This window comes from Salvelinus fontinalis, chromosome 35 (assembly GCF_029448725.1).
Source record: "Salvelinus fontinalis isolate EN_2023a chromosome 35, ASM2944872v1, whole genome shotgun sequence".
Lineage (NCBI taxonomy): Eukaryota > Metazoa > Chordata > Actinopteri > Salmoniformes > Salmonidae > Salvelinus > Salvelinus fontinalis.
This window is the reverse complement of record NC_074699.1, coordinates 18,599,339-18,617,672: the sequence shown is the minus strand read 5'-3', so window position 1 is coordinate 18,617,672 and position 18,334 is coordinate 18,599,339. Positions and strand designations below refer to the sequence as shown.

The following is an 18,334-nucleotide window of genomic DNA, read 5'->3' as shown; positions in this document are numbered from 1 at the left end:
GTTCAGGATAATTTAGGACCAAAGTAGTTGGATGGGGTGGTGGATTTTTGGGCATAGTGTATAAGTGCAGGGTTAGATGGTGGTGCAATTTAAGTTTTTCCCCATTCTGCTTTTCCTTTTTTGTGACAAAAATGTGCAAATTGCACTCCAACCTGCAAATTGCAGCAATGTGAAACTAGTCTGCCTGAAAACCACAGGAAGAAGAAAGTAGATTGTCCATTGTTCTGATAGAGTTTTAATAAAGTTTTTTTAGGAATATCCCGTGGAATTGTGGGATAGCAATGGCGACTTCTGTCTTTGTAAACAAAAAACGCATAATTTACAAAAGATAATAGCTATTTCGTAATGGTTTGAATCATCTCAAGTGGGTGGCACAGTTTCGTACTTACATGAATGGTATTTTCCCAGTAACTCGGGTTGTTAATGTAATTGAATTTCGTTTTTTGAGTTACAATACATACATGTGGCAGGTTTAGCTAACGTTAGCTTGCTTAAACATACTAGCTAGCGTGTCAGGATCTTGATAGACTCACCAACTATTGTTAAGGTAAGCAAGCCGGTGTTTATGAATAGGATTTGACAACTGTAATATCAGGTGTATAGTCGTAGCTATTAGTTAATTTCCTTTTTGTAACGTAATAGCTAGCTCGCTAATTAATTCATTGGCTGAGCGATATCCAGTTAGCTAGCTGGGTACTATAGCTACTTAAAAAAATATATATATTTGAAGTCACGTCTGCCATTCAGTTATAATAGTTTCTGCTGGTCGTTCATTGGCGTTAGATGTAGTAGTAACAGATATACTATAAGTAGCTAGTGTAGCTACAGTAGTGATTAAATAGCTGCGTAGCTAGCTAGCTACTGTAGCAATATAAAATACATCCCGTGAATTATTCGGGCGCAATTTTATACTTTGTCTCGATTAGTTTAATGTCATTTCCATATGTAACGTTACAGAATTAGTAGTTGGCTAATCTCCCCAAAAATGTGGTATCCAATCCAGACAGTTGTTTGAGACCATGGAGGATGATGCGTCGCTGCACCGACTGGAGGGCAGTGACCCCACTGCGCAGGACGGTGGGCTGATCGTGAAGAAGAAGAGTGCAGCAGTAGAGCCTCATGTCTTTCGTGCACCCACTCCACGCACCTCTCTCCTGGGCCTGGATCTGCTAGCAGCTCAAAAGAGAAAGGAGCGTGAGGGCAAGGAGCAGGCTGAGGCTGACAGTGAGGACAGAAATAACAAGAAATCCAAGGTGTCCTCCTACAAGGACTGGGAGGAAGGGAAAAGTGATTCTGGGTCTGATGAAGAAGACAAAGAGGAGGAGGACCAAGGTGGTAAAAAAGAGAGGTATGTTGTTTTGAAGTGATTTGGTTTGAGTTACTGTAGCCTCTTTTCATAGTGACATAGAATACATACTCTCTCCCTATCAAGAGATCATATCTAAACTGATGTCATGCATGCAGTGTTGTCTTACGGACACTTTATTGTATGTTTCATAAAGCAGCAGGAAATACCGTGTGACTGGCTCTGAGACACCCTCTAACCCTGGAGGGGTCAGCGAAGAGTTCCGTCGCAAACACCAGCAGAGGGAGAAAGACCGGCGTGAGCTTGGAATGTACGCCTCCTCCAAAGAGGACAAGAACAGAGAGAGGGAGAAGGACAGAGAGAGGATCAGAGATATGGACAGAGATCGAAGGGGTGAAAGAGGTGAGCAAAAAATGTATACATCTGCATGCACAATGTTAATATTCAGGCAATAGCAATATTTTCTATCTGTTGTGTATTTGTAACTGAAGTAATGACTAACTGTTTTGATGGCAGATGAGCGGGAGCGCAGTAACAGCCGCGGTGGTGGCAGCAGCCGGTCGGAGCGTGGCGACCGCAGTGAGAGGAGTGAGCGCTCACAGAGAGAAGGCTGGTCCTCCGAACGCATCAGCCGGGGTAGCAAGAGAGAGGAGCCTCCAACGCCCCAGACACGCCCCAAAGGTCAGTAACCCTGCCTCACCCCTGGATAGGCAGTTCTTTAAGGTCCTTAGGTCATGCTTACAATACACTAAGCACTCTTTCTCCCTCCATTCCTCATACCCTTTGACTCAGATGGCACTCCCTCGCGCACCAGCTGGGATGAGGATGACAGCGGCTATGCCAGCTCACGCCGTTCCCACTGGGAATCTCCCTCTCCTGCCCCTTCACACAAGGATTCTGACAAGTCTGAACGGTCGGAGCGCAGCCCCCGCTCTGGACGGGAGAGTGAGAGGAAGGACAAGTAAGCAACTGCAGCTCAACACTCGTATGTTAATTTAACTGGGTTTTATAGTACTATTAAAATACACATTTTCAGTGGCTATTAGAAATGTGTTATTTTCAGCTTTTAAATTAACTTTTCTTGTTTCTGTTCCCAGGTCAGTCAGAGGCCGGTATCCTGATGACACGCCCCTTCCCACCCCATCATACAAGTACAACGAATGGGCCAATGACAGGAAGCACTTGGGCTCCACTCCTCGTCTGTCCCGTGGGAAAGGTAAGCACCTCCTCCTAACCCCTCTCCCTCTTCCCCCAGTCAAGTTTGAGGTCTTATTAATGCTCTGATAAGGCTTGCTGATGTTTGTGGATTGTGTCTCTGTGCCCCAGGTAAGAATGAAGGAGAGGATGGCATCGCCTTTGATAATGATGATGAGAAGCAGCAGTGGGAGGAGGACCAGAAGGTGAGTGGACATGTGGAGTCTTAGCAGTAACACAAATTGATAGCTTTCCCAACATTTCATAAATGCACATTTCTTTGTATTGACTATTGCCCTGTGGTGTTGCAGCAAGCGGACAGAGACTGGTACATGATGGACGAAGGCTATGACGAGTTCCACAACCCACTGACCTCCACCTCTGAGGATTATGTGAAGAAGAGAGAGCAGATCCTGCAGAAGCAGACACAGAAACGCATCTCTGCCCAGAGACGACAGATCAATGAGGTATGGCACTGTGTTGCTACTCTATGACCACCTCCAGCCCTGGGTGCATCTAGCCCGTTTAGTTATCGTTTTGATTGTTATTACCATCCGTGGATTAGAATTTTGTGTGTGTGTGGTCTGTGTTTAACGATGTGTGTGGTGTTCCTCCTGCCAGGATAATGAGCGCTGGGAGACTAACCGTATGCTGACCAGTGGAGTGGTCCAGAGGCTGGAGGTGGATGATGACTTTGAGGAGGACAACGCTGCCAAGGTTCACCTGCTGGTTCACAACCTGGTCCCTCCATTCCTGGACGGGAGGATAGTCTTCACCAAGCAGGTAATGCATCATTACAGCACGTTATGGGCCAATGAAATTACCAGCACTCCCCTACCTATTTATTTGGACAGAGAAGCTAAAACTTTTCATTTGGCTCTGTACTCCAGCATTTTGGTTTGAGATCAAATGTTTTGTGAGGAGACACTAGGGCTCTGACGATACCAGTGTCGCAATATTTTTTTCCATTGCAAAAATGAAAACACAAAGCAGACCACTCTCTTAGGTCCTTTAAAAACCTGCTGCATGTAAAATATTGTGTTCTATAGCTTGGAAAATAAATACATGTGACTCTGGGTGACAACATAATGATGTTTGTTTCTAACATTAGGGCAGTTTTTCTAAAGAAGTTAAATTTGCTTCGTGTTTTGTTTCCTTTACCAATAACGGAAGGGTAGCATTGTTTGGGGGGGTATGATATTTATGCCTCTAACTTTCTCACTCATCATTATTCACGATTCGTTCATGATTATCTGTAATCATGCTAGCATCCACATTAAAGTAGATGTGTTCAGAAACATATTCTATTCTCATTTACAATGAAAGTGACTCCAAACATTGGGCACAACATAATCCGAAACGCAACCAAAACAAACTGCACATGCATCCAACACGTTTGTAGGGTCAAAGCTGAATGTAGTCATTGCTTGCTAGGAATATGGGACCAAATACTAAGCTTTCACAGAATTGAATACACTATAAGTGAATTTGTCCAAATACAGTGCCTTTAGAAAGTATTCAGACCCCTTGACTTTTACCTAATTTTGTTATGTTACAGCCTTATTCTAAAATTGATTCAATTGTTTTTTTCCCTCTCATCAATCTACACACAATACCCCATAATGACAAAGCAAAAACTGGTTTTTAGAAATGTTTGCAAATTTATTCACTTATTTTATTCATACGTATTCCTGCCCATTTACTCAGTACTTTGGTGTACCTTTGGCAGCGATTACAGCCTCAAGTCTTCTTGGGTATGATGCTACAAGCTTGGCACACCTGTATTTGGGGAGTTTCTCCCATTCTTCTCTGCAGATCCTCTCACGCTCTGTAAGGTTGGATGAGGAGCGTCGCTGCACAGCTTTTTCAGGTCTCTCAAGAGATGTTTGATTGGTTTCAACTCCGGGCTTTGGCTGGGCCACTAAAGGACATTCGGAAACGTGTCCCGAAGCCACTCCTGTGTTGTCTTGGCTGTGTGCTTAGGGTCATTGTCTTGTTGGAAGGTGAACCTTCACCCCAGTCTCAGGTCCTGAGTACTCTGGAGCAGGTTTTCATCAAGGATCTCTCTGTACTTTGCTCCGTTCATCTTTCCCTCGATCCTGACTAGTCTCCCAGTCCCTGCCGCTGAAAAACATCTCCACAGCATGATGATGCTGCCACCACTATGCTTCACCATAGGGAGGGTGCCAGGTTTCCTCCAGACGTGACGCCTGAAGAGTTCAATCTTGGTTTCATCAGACCAAAGAATCTTGTTTCTCATGGTCTGAGAGTCCTTTACATGCCTTTTGGCGAACTCCAAGCGGGCTGTCATGTGCCTTATACTGAGGAGTGGCTTCCTTCTGGCCATTCTACAATAAAGGCCTGATTGGTGGAGTGATTCAGAGACTGTTGTCCTTCTGGAAGGTTATCCCATCTCCACAGAGGAACTCTGGAGCTCTGTCAGTGTGACCATCGGTTCTTGGTCACCTCCCTAATCAACGCCCTTCTCTCCCGATTGCTCAGTTTGGCCAGGTAGCCAGCTCTAGAAAGAGTGGAGGTTCCAAACTTCTTCCATTTAAGAATGATGGAGGTCACAGTGTTCTGGAGACCTTCAATGCTGCAGACATTTTTTGGTACCCTTCTTTAAATCTTTTTGCTCTGTCAACTGTGGGACCTTATATAGACAGGAGTGTGTGCTTTTCCAAATCATGTCCAATCAATTAAATTTTTACAACAGGTGGACTCCAAGGTGTAGAAACATCTCAAGGATGATCAATGGAAATAGGATGCACCTGAGCTCAATTTCGAGGTTCTTAGGAAAGCGTCTGAAATACTTATGTAAATAAGGTGACATTCTGTTCTGTCGCCTCATATAAAACATTTGTTCTCAAATCCAAAATGTTGGAGTATAGAGACAAATACATTTTTTTTCTTCACTGTCCAAATATGTAGGGGAGTGTCTATACTTTTAAGGTCTGAGCCATTGGCGGAGAGCTGTTGCAGGCTTGTTGAGGGATTGTGAGAGTCTGCTGATAAGTATTTGGAACTGGCTGAGTACTGAATGCGTACTGTTGCTGATGTCTCTCTGTGCTCTAGCCGGAGCCTGTCATCCCTGTGAAAGACGCCACCTCTGACATGGCCATCATCTCCCGCAAGGGCAGCCAGCTGGTCCGCAAGCACCGCGAGCAGAAGGAACGCAAGAAGGTAGGCAATGTTTAAAACAGCTATACAGTACTTGATGGTATGGTTACTGGCTGAATATCTGACTGTCATTTTGATTGTTTCTCCAGGCTCAACAGAAACACTGGGAGCTGGCAGGCACCAAGCTGGGTGACATTATGGGCATCAAGAAGACCGAGGACGGGGATAGCTCTGGGGGCAAGCCAGTGGGCGAGGATGGCAAGGTGGACTACAGGTAACAAGCCCTTTACTAAAGGCTTATTTTGTGTCCATTTTGAATGTTTATTAAACATCTGTTGTGACAAGAACATGTGACAAGAACAACCTCATTAATTCCCTCTTCTCCTTCTTCCCTCCAGAACGAATCAGAAGTTTGCAGACCACATGAAAGATAAGAGTGAGGCCAGCAGTGAGTTTGCTAAGAAGAAGACCCTGCTGGAGCAGAGGCAGTATCTGCCCATCTTCGCTGTGAGGCAGCAGCTGCTCAACATCATCAGGTAGTTACTCTACTAGACCCGGCCTGGCTGTCCTGGGACCACTTATCACCCCCAGCCTTACACCAGATGCAGGCTTTCATTCAGGGTGTAGGATAAGACATGTATGGCAATGAAGGGGGGAGTTGGGGGCTGTGAAGTCAGAATGTTCATATGTGATTTACCTTTTGTTAGAGAATGACCACATTAAAGGTGATTTAGGTAATGTTAGACAGCATTTGTAAATCATTGACAAATACACTTCTGAGTCTGTTTTCGTAAGCCGTTATTTATGTTTTGTAAGGTCGAAAGTCCCATCAGGATTCTAATGTTATTGGTTGTGATGTGATTCTGTCCAGGGACAACAGCATTGTCATCGTGGTGGGGGAGACGGGCAGTGGGAAGACCACCCAGCTGACTCAGTACCTTCACGAGGACGGCTACACCAGTTACGGCATGGTGGGCTGCACCCAGCCCCGCAGAGTGGCAGCCATGAGCGTGGCCAAGAGAGTCAGCGAGGAGCTGGGCAGCAACCTGGGAGAGGAGGTGAGCATTCAGCTGGCTTATGGAGGAGTCCCTAGACAAACATTAACTAGATCTTAGAAACAGTGATCTGTGGATCAGTCAAAGCAGTGGATAACTAGTCTTATCAGTTAACCCAGTGTAACAGACCTGGCAAGAGTTTATGAACTGCAATGAACTTGTTTATAGAGGAACAGAAGTACTCCAGAACAGAATAAGTGTTATTTTTCACCAGATATCAATGTTCACTGTTTTTATAGAGGTCATCTGCCAATTGATGTTGAGTCATGGTGCTGTTTTGGTTCTATCCTTATGGAGTTGACGCTTGTATTCATATATTGTGCAACACTGCCATCTAGTGGTGATTCAGAGATGGTACACCGCTTCCATTCTACAACTTGTAATGGAACTGTCCTCGCCAGCTCATTTCTTTGGTTGACCCGTAGCACTGTCGTTTGAATGCCGGAATTCATTCGTGGAATGTAAATATATGTAGTTCACTACTAAACCATTTGTTTTTTTTGCTTTGCAGGTGGGTTATGCGATCCGTTTTGAGGACTGTACATCGGAGAAGACTGTGATAAAGTACATGACAGACGGCATCCTGCTGAGAGAGTCTCTCAGGGAGTCAGATCTGGACCACTACAGTGCTGTCATCATGGACGAGGCCCACGAACGCTCCCTCAACACAGACGTGCTGTTCGGCCTGCTACGAGAGGTCAGAGAGACACCTTTTAAAAAAGTATTTTGTATGTTTATTGGCTAGAGCGATACAGAGGTGAAAGGTTGGAGAGAGGGTGCTGAAAGAGCAGTGGGCTGGATTCAAACTCATACCGGCAGTGATATGTGTTCAGGGACAGTGGCTTAGACTGCTAGACCGGAGAGACACTTTTACAGCTCACTGGATGTTATTCAGTTGTGATTATTTTGCGTTTGTCTTGTTGTAAGCAGTATTAGATCTGTCTTTTTCTTCCAGGTTGTATCGAGGCGTTCTGACCTCAAGCTGATAGTCACCTCAGCCACCATGGACTCTGACAAATTTGCTGCATTTTTTGGCAACGTTCCCATATTCCACATTCCAGGAAGAACATTCCCTGTAGACATCTTATTCAGCAAGGTATTGTGTCCAACTCTCCATTCAACATCTATTTATTATTATTTGTTTCAACACAGCCATTTCATTTGTATAATGACTTACACCCTGACTAGACCGGCCACATAACTTCCATCCTCTTCCATCTCCTTATTGGTTTTCACAAAGATACAAACCCACGTGGGGGCTTTAAAGACGAACAAGGAGAGATTGATCAAAGATAACTAAAAAACTAACTTGGTTTCACTTTTGTCTGTAGATTAATCGTCAGAGTAGAGGAACACACTAATTTGTAAAAAAAATGTACAAAGAACCAGCTAAAAAGTGGACCATTTGCATGTCAGGTAAAATAACATCCCTGGACAAACTGCTAGCAACAGCTATCTAGCTGAATGTTTCATGTGTTTTGACCTTCCACGAAATGTATATAATTGATTCACAGTTGGTTTTGATATTTTAACCTGCGTGTCATGATCGCTTCTGGTGGGGATCGGCAAAATGATCATGCGCAGAATGGCAGCCGTGGGCCAGGTTTAGTCATGGAGTAAGACTACTGTTATTTGTACCAAGGTAGTGTGTGGTTGCTGTGTATTCTAACAGTGTTGTGTGTTATCTGAGTGCAGACTCCCCAGGAAGACTATGTGGAGGCAGCAGTGAAGCAGGCCCTACAGATCCACCTTAGTGGTATGGGTGGAGACATCCTCATCTTCATGCCTGGCCAGGAGGACATCGAGGTGACGTCAGACCAGATTGTGGAGCGTCTGGAGGATCTGGAGAGCGCCCCTCCTCTGACTGTACTGCCCATCTACTCCCAGCTGCCCTCTGACCTCCAGGCCAAGATCTTCCAGAAGGTAACCAATAACACCTAGTTACTGTTACACTAACATGTACAGTTTGAAATCTTTACATACTGCAGTATCCTTTGTACACAAGCACACTTGCTATTAGGTAGTCTGAATGCATATACCTAACACAAAAAGGAACTCGTCCTCCTTACTGGTAAAGTGACGTGTAGGTAATGTCTTTGTTATGTTTTCTAACTGCCAGGCTCCAGATGGTGTGAGGAAGTGCATCGTTGCCACCAACATCGCCGAGACCTCCCTGACTGTGGATGGTATCATGTTTGTTGTGGATGCTGGATACTGCAAACTCAAGGTACCCTGTCACCCTCACTATCTTCCCCAGACTATCAAATGATAAGACAAGCCATGTTAAGATAGTATTTCTCTGTGTTTGATGCTGATGTGTTCTCTTTGACAGGTGTTCAACCCTCGCATTGGCATGGATGCCCTGCAGGTGTACCCCATCAGCCAGGCTAACGCTAACCAGCGTGCGGGCAGAGCAGGACGTACAGGGCCGGGCCAGTGTTACAGGTAAGTCACTGTCTACACACACACACACGCGCAGTCTCACACTCCAAATGTGCAGTCCTCCCACCTTCCTCAGTTTCCAGAGGGCTGCCTTTGTCCTCCAGTTGTGGTAGAGAAGTATGGCGCCATAATGAAGGTGTAATGAAAGGCAGTTATTTGAAGATGTCACCTTGGTTTGATGTTTGAGTGCTCCTGTCAGGGCTAGCAGGAAGTAGTATTCACATGGCTGACACTGGTCTATGTCAAGAGTGTCCTGTCTTCTAGAAAGATAAGTACTCCTACATCTGACTCAAGCAGTCTGGAACTAAACCTTAGATCAGCCATATCTTCCCCCTTTCATGTCTATCTGGGCCTAGATACAGGAATAAACAGGCTGAATTACACAATTCTCCTCACTCTGCCTGCTATCTCATTCCAACCGCTCCTATCCACCAAAAAGGTAGAAAGCCAGATACAAACATTAGCATCGTTTTGTATGGTGAGCCGTGCTGAAACTGGTGTCTATCTGAAGCGCGATTGTGTGTGTTGTTGTTGTGTGTAATGCCGCCGCCGGTGTTTCATCCTCTGGCTGATGCACATCAGAGCTCCCCTCAGACGGGCTGTCCAGGCCTCTGATCTGCAAGGCGGCCGGGCTGCTTTCAAAGCCATCAGAGGGAGAGGGAGAGGGAGAGGGAGAATCCTAATCTCCACAGGATTTCATGCAGTTTAACTCTGTTTACAGCAGGGAAAATGTGACACAAAAGCCTGTTCTCTCTGAGATTTCACATGACCTTTCTCCTATCTGTCATACTTCCCCAAGTTGAGGGAGATGGTGGCACACACCAGACACGTGATTGTTTTGCCTTGTAAATGAGCTGGGAATTTTATAAAAGCGCCCTCTACCAAGATTACCCCCTCCCCTCACACACACTCTCAGATCTGTGAAGAATCAATTTTGGAGGGGAGCTTTAGAGTATGTGGGGCCTAGTCGTTTGGAGGGGCGGGAGGTGAGGTGTGTACGCCGTGCTGGGTGACTCGACTTGTGTGGCGAATCTGCTACTCAAAGGACCTCTTAGCTGTGACTCTGCACCCAACACACACACACACACACATCTCCAGCCCCGAGGACATTCACACAACCCGGCATAACACACACACACATCTCCAGCCCCGAGGACATTCACACAACCTGGCGTAAACACACACACACATCTCCAGCCCCGAGGACATTCACACAACCCGGCGTAAACGCACACATCTCCAGCCCCGAGGACATTCACACAACCCGGCGTAAACACACACACACATCTCCAGCCCCGAGGACATTCACACAACCCGGCGTAAACACACACACACACATCTCCAGCCCCGAGGACATTCACACAACCCGGCGTAAACACACACACACACACACACACACACACACACACACACACACACACACACACACACACACACATCTCCAGCCCCGAGGACATTCACACAACCCGGCATAACACACACACACACACATTTCCAGCCCTGAGGACATTCACACAACCCGGCGTAAACACACACACACATCTCCAGCCCCGAGGACATTCACACAACCCGGGCGTAAACACACAGATCATTCCCTCATAATGCACACACTTCAGAGGGATTAGCCACTAACTGAAATGGTTGAGAGATGCTTTGTTAGGCCAGACATATCAGTCTGAAGCAGCAATGGGAGCTGCTCTAAATAGCTTGGATAGTAAATACCTCATAAGTAGCTTGGTTAAATGTTTATAATGTGCAGTAGGCCTGTCTCTTTTCCCTTCTCTAAATGTCAGTTGGGGAGAGTTCAGCTTTCATGGAAACGGAGGCTTCTCAGTCACGGTGCCACTGTTACAGGTGTGAGCACTGTGTGAAGTCATGTCGGTGCCATGCAGCGCGGGTTTAACCAGGTGGTGAAGACAGCGTCTCCAGACCTGTCACTCCATGGAGCATTTGTGCGTTTAGAAAAATGCTGTGTCTGCTAGATGATTCAATAACCTCCCCACTGTCGTTGTCTCTGTCACGCCATCTCTCCTTCTCTCCTCCTCTGTCCATCCAGGCTGTACACCCAGAGTGCCTTCAAGAATGAGATGTTGACCACCACCATCCCAGAGATTCAGCGGACCAACCTGGCCAACGTGGTGCTGCTGCTCAAATCCCTGGGGGTCCAGGACCTGCTGCTCTTCCACTTCATGGACCCCCCGCCTGAGGACAACATGCTCAACTCCATGTACCAGCTGTGGATCCTGGGGGCCCTGGACAACACAGGTGGGTCTCTGCCCTGGCCTGGCCTGGACCACATCACTCAAGATTAGGCCACCAAATGTACAAACTGATCAAATAGAATAATTTATCTCAGAAAACAAGGTTAAAATAGGGTGGGATAAGTATGTGTTCCCCACCAGCAATACAGCCAACAGATTAACAATAACTACTTCATGTGCGAGGAGAGACTTGGATGATGGATCTAGTCAATAGGTTGCTGTAATGGTATGTACATGCACTGCACACCGTAAAGTACAGAGCTAGGTAGCACTGTGGTGTAGGTAGTTGAGTAATTGCATAGTGCTTTATCCTCTGTTACATTTGACTGGCTGAGTCTCATCTCTGTCTCATCTGAGCCAGATCCCTGGGGATTAGGGGATTTGGTGTCTGTGGAGGACTTTTGACGTTTGCCTGTGTGGTGTGTTAACAGCAGATTATCTCTGATTTAAGGTTTACCTGGTAAATACAGCCTGTTCTGCCTCTGCACTTTCCCTCTAAGCTCCTTTATAGTCTGTCATGTAATCATTTAAATCAGAGCTGGCAAAGTTTGATGTAAATATTTTTTACAACCATCCTCCACTGTCAACACAGGAAGGTGTCACCTGTATTGTGTTCCCCCTCTCCTCTGTCTGTAGACAGGAAGTGTTATTATTTGTGTCCCACTCAGGTTCCCTGACGCCCACTGGGAGGCTGATGGTGGAGTTCCCTCTGGACCCGGCTCTGTCCAAGATGCTGATCGTATCATGTGACATGGGCTGCAGTGCTGACATCCTCATCATCGTCTCCATGCTGTCTGTACCGGCCATCTTCTACAGGCCTAAGGTTAATGTCATTGAGATCGCCAACCGATTAATGTCTTAATGTGTTGCTAATGTTTGTTTCTCTTTCTGTTATTAAGAAAAATTCACATTACACACTGGACAGTTGTGTGACCCCTGTATTTCCTCTGTGTCCTGACCTTTCCAGGGTCGTGAGGAGGAGAGTGACCAGGTGAGGGAGAAGTTCTCGGTCCCAGAGAGTGACCACCTGACCTACCTGAACGTCTACCTGCAGTGGAAGAACAACAACTACTCCAGCATCTGGTGCAACGAACACTTCATCCACACCAAGGCCATGCGAAAGGTCAGACCACGCCCCTGTCCTTTACCCTCTCTGACCAGTTTCCCTGGCTTAGGATCCAAATGCACTTGATTCCCACTTTGCATCACAATAGTCACACACTGAGCAATGTGTATTGAATGTCCTCTTGTGTTGGTTCCCCGGTAGCTAACGTGTCTCTGTGTGGGTGTTTTAGGTGCGCGAGGTCCGCTCCCAGCTCAAAGACATCATGGTGCAGCAGAGGATGAACCTGGTGTCCTGTGGCTCAGACTGGGACATCATCAGGAAGTGTATCTGTGCTGCCTACTTCCACCAGGCAGCCAAGCTGAAGGGCATAGGGGAGTATGTGAACGTGAGGACAGGGATGCCCTGCCACCTCCACCCCACCAGCTCTCTGTTTGGCATGGGATACACCCCAGACTACATCACCTACCACGAGCTGGTCATGACCACCAAGGTAACAGACCCAGCCTCCACACAGCTACGCTATGATCTGGACTGTTCAGAGATGAAGGTGTTCTACACCTTGACTCACCAGAAAGAGCTGTCATATATATATCAGCCTTCTAGCTCTGTTACTGTGTTGTAACCTGTGTTGTTTGATGTCCCTCCGGTAGGAGTACATGCAGTGTGTGACTGCGGTGGATGGGGAGTGGCTGGCTGAGCTGGGGCCCATGTTCTACAGTGTCAAACAGGCAGGGAAGAGCAGGATGGTAAGCTCTTCGGCCCTTACTTCCTCCCTCCCTACGTCTCATGGTTAGTTCCTCCTCCCTCTGTCCTTTTCTCTCCTCACACCCTTCTGTTCCTCTCTCTGTGCAGGAGAACCGGCGGCGGGCCAAGGAGGAGATCACTAACATGGAGGAGGAGATGTCTCTGGCGGAGCAGCAACTGAGGAGCAGGAGAGAGGATCAGGACAGGAAGAGTAACGTGGGCAGCGTCAGGTATACACTCATCTACCTTCATCTATTCTTCACAGAGAGGTTTCACTCGGACAATAGTCCCAGTCGCTATTAAATAGACTGCCGCGGCCCCACCCGCCTGTGGGGAAAACAACCTGTGGTTACCTTGGTTACCCAATTGGCTCACAGCAAAATCTTGACCTTTTTTCAAAGCAATTTTCCTGTTGTCTGCTTGTTTTAGTCAATTACAAAGCTACATTTAAGAAAAGTACATGTCTAAAGATTACTTTTCAACATTGCCAACTGTTCCCGCTTCTTAGAAAAACGTAATATTGAAAGGCTTCCCTCATGCCCCATTTCATGACGGCGCTAACGTTAGCCATGTGAGTGCTAGCTACCTACCAACCAGTACATTGAGCTAGCCAGGTCAACAACAGACTGTACAGCTACAAGTAGTGAGTGGAGTTACAAACAGACTGTACTTAACAAGTTAATTGTCTTCCCTGTGATTAAATGTTTTTTACACACATAGCTACGTGTAGCCTAATTGGACACCGCGTCCCTACATTTCCCACTATCCAACCCTGAATAGCCTGAATCCACAGGGCTCCTCTTGCAGGCTCTATTTCCCTACGTGGGAGCATTGCGAACTATAGGTTGTGATTTTTGACCTGGCTACATTTACATTGAGCAATGCAGCAGCTTTTCTGCATGTTTTGTTATTTCTGTAAAACAAAAAAATCAACAACGAAGTTTGCTCTTTTACAATGGGGGTCATTGGGAAACAATGTTAGTTTTCCAGAATCGGCCCCTTCCGAGTCGTAGAAACTGGTTAATTTAGCTGCTTCTCTACCCATCTCTCTAATTTTCACAGCCTCTCCTTCTCTCTTATCCTCTCTGTCTTCTCTACCATCTCTAATTCTCTATGCCTCTCCTTCTCTCTTATCCTCTCTGTCTTTTCTACCTCTCTCACTTTCGATGATGAGCTTTTCTCACCTCCAGTCCCTCCAGACGAGACAAAAATAAATAATATTGACTCCTGGCTGACCCCCATTACTGCTGCAATTTAAATGGTGCCACAGCAGAGGGGAGAAAGGAGCCAGCGTTAATTTTCAAATTAGAAAGGACATTTTTTATTTTGCACCCGTTCCACAAGGCTCACAAAAGAGAAATGGGTTTGGGAGGAAAGAAATAACACTTTTATTGTTAATGAATCAGCAGATGTATTGCTATATCAGTCTGTGTGTGTGTGTCTGTCAGCCATTCTCCAAAATAATAACATTAAAACACGGAGGTTTAAGGAATAGATTAGAGAACGAGTGCCTCAGAATTATGATAATTAACATGGCCGGCTCTCGTGGGCTCTCAGCTGCTTTTGTCCTCCTCTGCCTGTGAACACAAGCGTCCCTTCACTGTGCCGGGGCGCCATGAAACACTTCTACTACACATTTTTATCTGGTTCCTGTCTGTCATTCAGCAACCCCCCACCCTTACTCAGATAAGTGGGCTCAAAGCTTTACGTCAAAACTGAGGGCTGAAGGGAAGGCCTGGGTTATGACCTGATGGCTGTAATTGCTGCTGCTGGTGTGTGTGAGGACTGAGGAGAGAATGCTGGGTAGTGTCAGGGTGTTGCGCTGCTGTAATTAAAGATTATAGATTTTGCTGTCAGCCTGTCCCTCCCTGCTAGCCTGTCCCTCCCTGCTAGCCTGTCCCTCCCTGCTAGCCTGTCCCTCCCTGCTAGCCTGTCCCTCCCTGCTAGCCTGTCCCTCCCTGCTAGCCTGTCCCTCCCTGCTAGCCTGTCCCTCCCTGCTAGCCTGTCCCTCCCTGCTAGCCTGTCCCTCCCTGCTAGCCTGTCCCTCCCTGCTAGCCTGTCCCTCTCTGCTAGCCTGTCCCTCTCTGCTAGCCTGTCCCCCCCTGCTAGCCTGTCCCTCTCTGCTAGCCTGTCCCTCCTTGCTAGCCTGTCCTTCCCTGCTAGCCTGTCCCTCCTTGCTAGCCTGTCCCTCTCTGCTAGCCTGTCCCTCCCTGCTAGCCTGTCCCTCCTTGCTAGCCTGTCCTTCCCTGCTAGCCTGTCCCTCCTTGCTAGCCTGTCCTTCCCTGCTAGCCTGTCCCTCCTTGCTAGCCTGTCCCTCTCTGCTAGCCTGTCCCTCTCTGCTAGCCTGTCCCTCCTTGCTAGCCTGTCCCTCCCTGCTAGCCTGTCCTTCCCTGCTAGCCTGTCCTTCCCTGCTAGCCTGTCCCTCCCTGCTAGCCTGTCCCTCCCTGCTAGCCTGTCCCTCCCTGCTAGCCTGTCCCTCCCTGCTAGCCTGTCCCTCCCTGCTAGCCTGTCCCTCCCTGCTAGCCTGTCCCTCCCTGCTAGCCTGTCCCTCCCTGCTAGCCTGTCCTTCCCTGCTAGCCTGTCCTTCCCTGCTAGCCTGTCCCTCCCTGCTAGCCTGTCCCATTATGTTTGACATGGCAAGTTGTTTTTTTTTTAATTCTCTTTTGTTATTTTTATTGCCAATTGTTTATTCTTGTCTCAATAGGGCTGTGAAAATCTGCACCCCAGGAAGGAAGGATGAGGCACCCATGACCCCAAAGCGCACCCCAGCTCGTTTTGGGCTCTAGTACTTCTCTGTTAAAACTTAAACACTTGAACTCCCCACTAAATATCACCTATATGTGTACCATACCATCACTGGATGAGCCTTGCTGAAAGGCCTTGGAAAACTGTCCCCTCCTATTGTCTGGAACCAGCCGCAGTTCAGACAGAGGCCAGCAGAGGTAGAACTTGTATAAGGCATGAGGCTCCCATAACAGACCTTTTCTGTCAGCAAATCCACATAGCGTCGCTCCATTTTTACGTGCAGAGAGATGTATGGCTGTTAGAATGCAGTATTTTCTATTTCTGTGATTGTAAAAAATATATAAACACAATGATGAAATATCATTGAAAAGGTATCGTCTTTAAGGAGTATTTGATATACCTTGACAATCTGTCAAAGCCTTTATCATAATCCTTCACTAGTGTCACAGTGTCCAAGCAGGAAATGTTTAGTTGTTCCATCTCCTACTGTACCCTACAAGGGGCTGTTTTGTTGATGGTAGTCTCTCACGATCAATATAAACTGTGTTCAATAGGGCTGGGAATTGCCAGGGACTTTACGATACGATGTGTATTGTGATTCTCACGATTCTATATGTATTGCGATTCGATACTGTGATTTTATTGAGTCGATGTTCCAAACATATTGCTCACCATATATCTTCTGCAGAGGGACGAGAGAGATCCATGAGAAACGAGTTTTGATCAGTCATGGAAATAAAAGTGCTGAATACAAAAGAAGACGGAGAACAAGATATGAAGGAAAAATACTGTCATTTTGGTGCAGGTACAGCCAACTAGTGCGATATTGTCAAAACAATATATCCCGATATGTAACTGTATAGACCCCCCCATTACTAGTGTTTAAGTAGTGCTGCATTGTGCTGTCAGTCATAAGTCCAAACTAGTCTGATCACGTAGTGTGTTCATTGGGCTGTATGTCATTCAGTGTGAGTAGAGAGAGGAGGCAGAAGTAGTACTGTCGTGTGTTCATGAATTCTGCCCGATTTTCTTCAGTTATTTTTCAATTTCATCATGTCCCTCTTGAATCTCCTTCAAGAGATCATTTTCACCTTGTACAACTGGCTGACCTCTGTATCTTTTGTATGTCGTGTGTAGCAAATGGCCTGTGCCATGGTGAAGTGCCCCTTCACTGACTGAAGCAAAACTGTGCTTGTGGCATGAGTGTCTCAGACCTTATATCTGGAGCTACCTTAACACCCTTCATGCAAACTGTTTGGAGGACAAGCTTTAGCAACTGAGCTTTTCCTAACCCCATTAGCCCTTCAAAGCACTGATGGGCGGCAGGTAGCCTAGTGGTGAGAGCGTTGGACCAGTAACCGAAAGGTTGCTAGATCGAATCCCGGAGCTGACAAGGTAAAAATCTGTCGTTCTGCCCCTGAACAAGGCAGTTAACCCACTGTTCCCCGGTAGGCCGTCATTGTAAATAAGAATTTGTTCTTAACTGACTTGCCTAGTTACATAAAAAAAAAGTAAAACATTCCCCAGCTTCTCTCCATTTACACATGAATGTCAGAACCTGGATGAAACTCATGATGGCCTCAGCCTCATGATCCTTGTGTTAAAAATGCCCACCAATTTTATCTTGAGATTCCCCTCTCCAAGTCAGGTGGGTGAATGATCCCAGAAATGTATTTTGCAGGGGCCATGGTTGGAGTTGATATGTGTGTGCGCACGTTTGGGTTTTTGCCCCAGCACTACACAGCTGATTCAAATAATCAAAGCTTGATGATTAGTTGGTTATTTGAATCAGCTGTGTAGTGCTAGGGCAAAAACCCAAACGTGCACCTGGGGGACCCCAGACTGATATGTCCTGCACTTGAGTAGTCAGGTTTAGCAAGGTGGTTCAGCAAGTTCCAAGCGGTGGACTTGATTCTGAAGTCATTTATTCTCTGTGTACTAGATTGACTTTGTATAGTTTTGTACAGACTATATTGTCTTGTTGGTGGTCAGTGACTCTGTTTTGTGATGTGAAATTAGGCTCTGGTAACACCAGCCCATGGTTTGCGAATATAATTTTTAACTTGACTACTTTTGGGAACTGAAAATAAATGGTCTTATTTTTTACTCTGTTGGTTTGTGTCCTTGATTCACTCGCCACAGGTAAAACAAAGTAAACACTAGTTCAGTCAGAGCCTAAGGGCTCGATTCAATCCATATTGCAGAAGTTCTGTGGTATAGAGCAATTGAAATGTAAAGGTAATTTCTGATTGAGCCGACATGCAGCGTTTACTGTGAATGCAGTCTCCATGAACGTGGGAGCATTGCCTTTAAGGGCTGGAATCAATCTGTAGCGCCGAAGATCAGCATTATGGTGTGATTTGAAATTTAAAGGCAATGTATCCGCGGAGACTGCATGTCT

General features: G+C 46.4%; 1 protein-coding gene across 4 annotated transcripts; it reads left to right on the top strand.

Annotated features, from left to right (window-relative positions):
- Positions 1-247: 247 nt before the first annotated feature.
- On the top strand, positions 248-18,039 carry LOC129834440 (pre-mRNA-splicing factor ATP-dependent RNA helicase PRP16-like). 4 transcript variants are annotated; one of them, XM_055899421.1, is made up of 25 exons: positions 248-396; positions 1,004-1,348; positions 1,503-1,708; positions 1,823-1,987; positions 2,099-2,267; positions 2,404-2,522; positions 2,633-2,706; positions 2,812-2,967; positions 3,122-3,283; positions 5,576-5,683; positions 5,770-5,894; positions 6,019-6,156; positions 6,492-6,678; positions 7,187-7,372; positions 7,631-7,771; positions 8,371-8,598; positions 8,795-8,902; positions 9,008-9,120; positions 11,174-11,382; positions 12,047-12,201; positions 12,346-12,501; positions 12,674-12,934; positions 13,095-13,190; positions 13,297-13,418; positions 15,893-18,039. In XM_055899421.1, the coding sequence occupies exons 2-25, from the start codon at positions 1,020-1,022 to the stop codon at positions 15,972-15,974; spliced, it is 3,795 nt and encodes a 1,264-aa protein (XP_055755396.1). In that variant the 5' UTR covers positions 248-396; positions 1,004-1,019; the 3' UTR covers positions 15,975-18,039. The 4 variants fall into 4 exon arrangements, with proteins under 4 accessions (XP_055755396.1, XP_055755398.1, XP_055755395.1 ...); XM_055899423.1 differs by having other exon boundaries at positions 248-547; positions 1,506-1,708; XM_055899420.1 differs by having other exon boundaries at positions 248-547.
- The last annotated feature ends 295 nt before the right edge of the window (positions 18,040-18,334 follow it).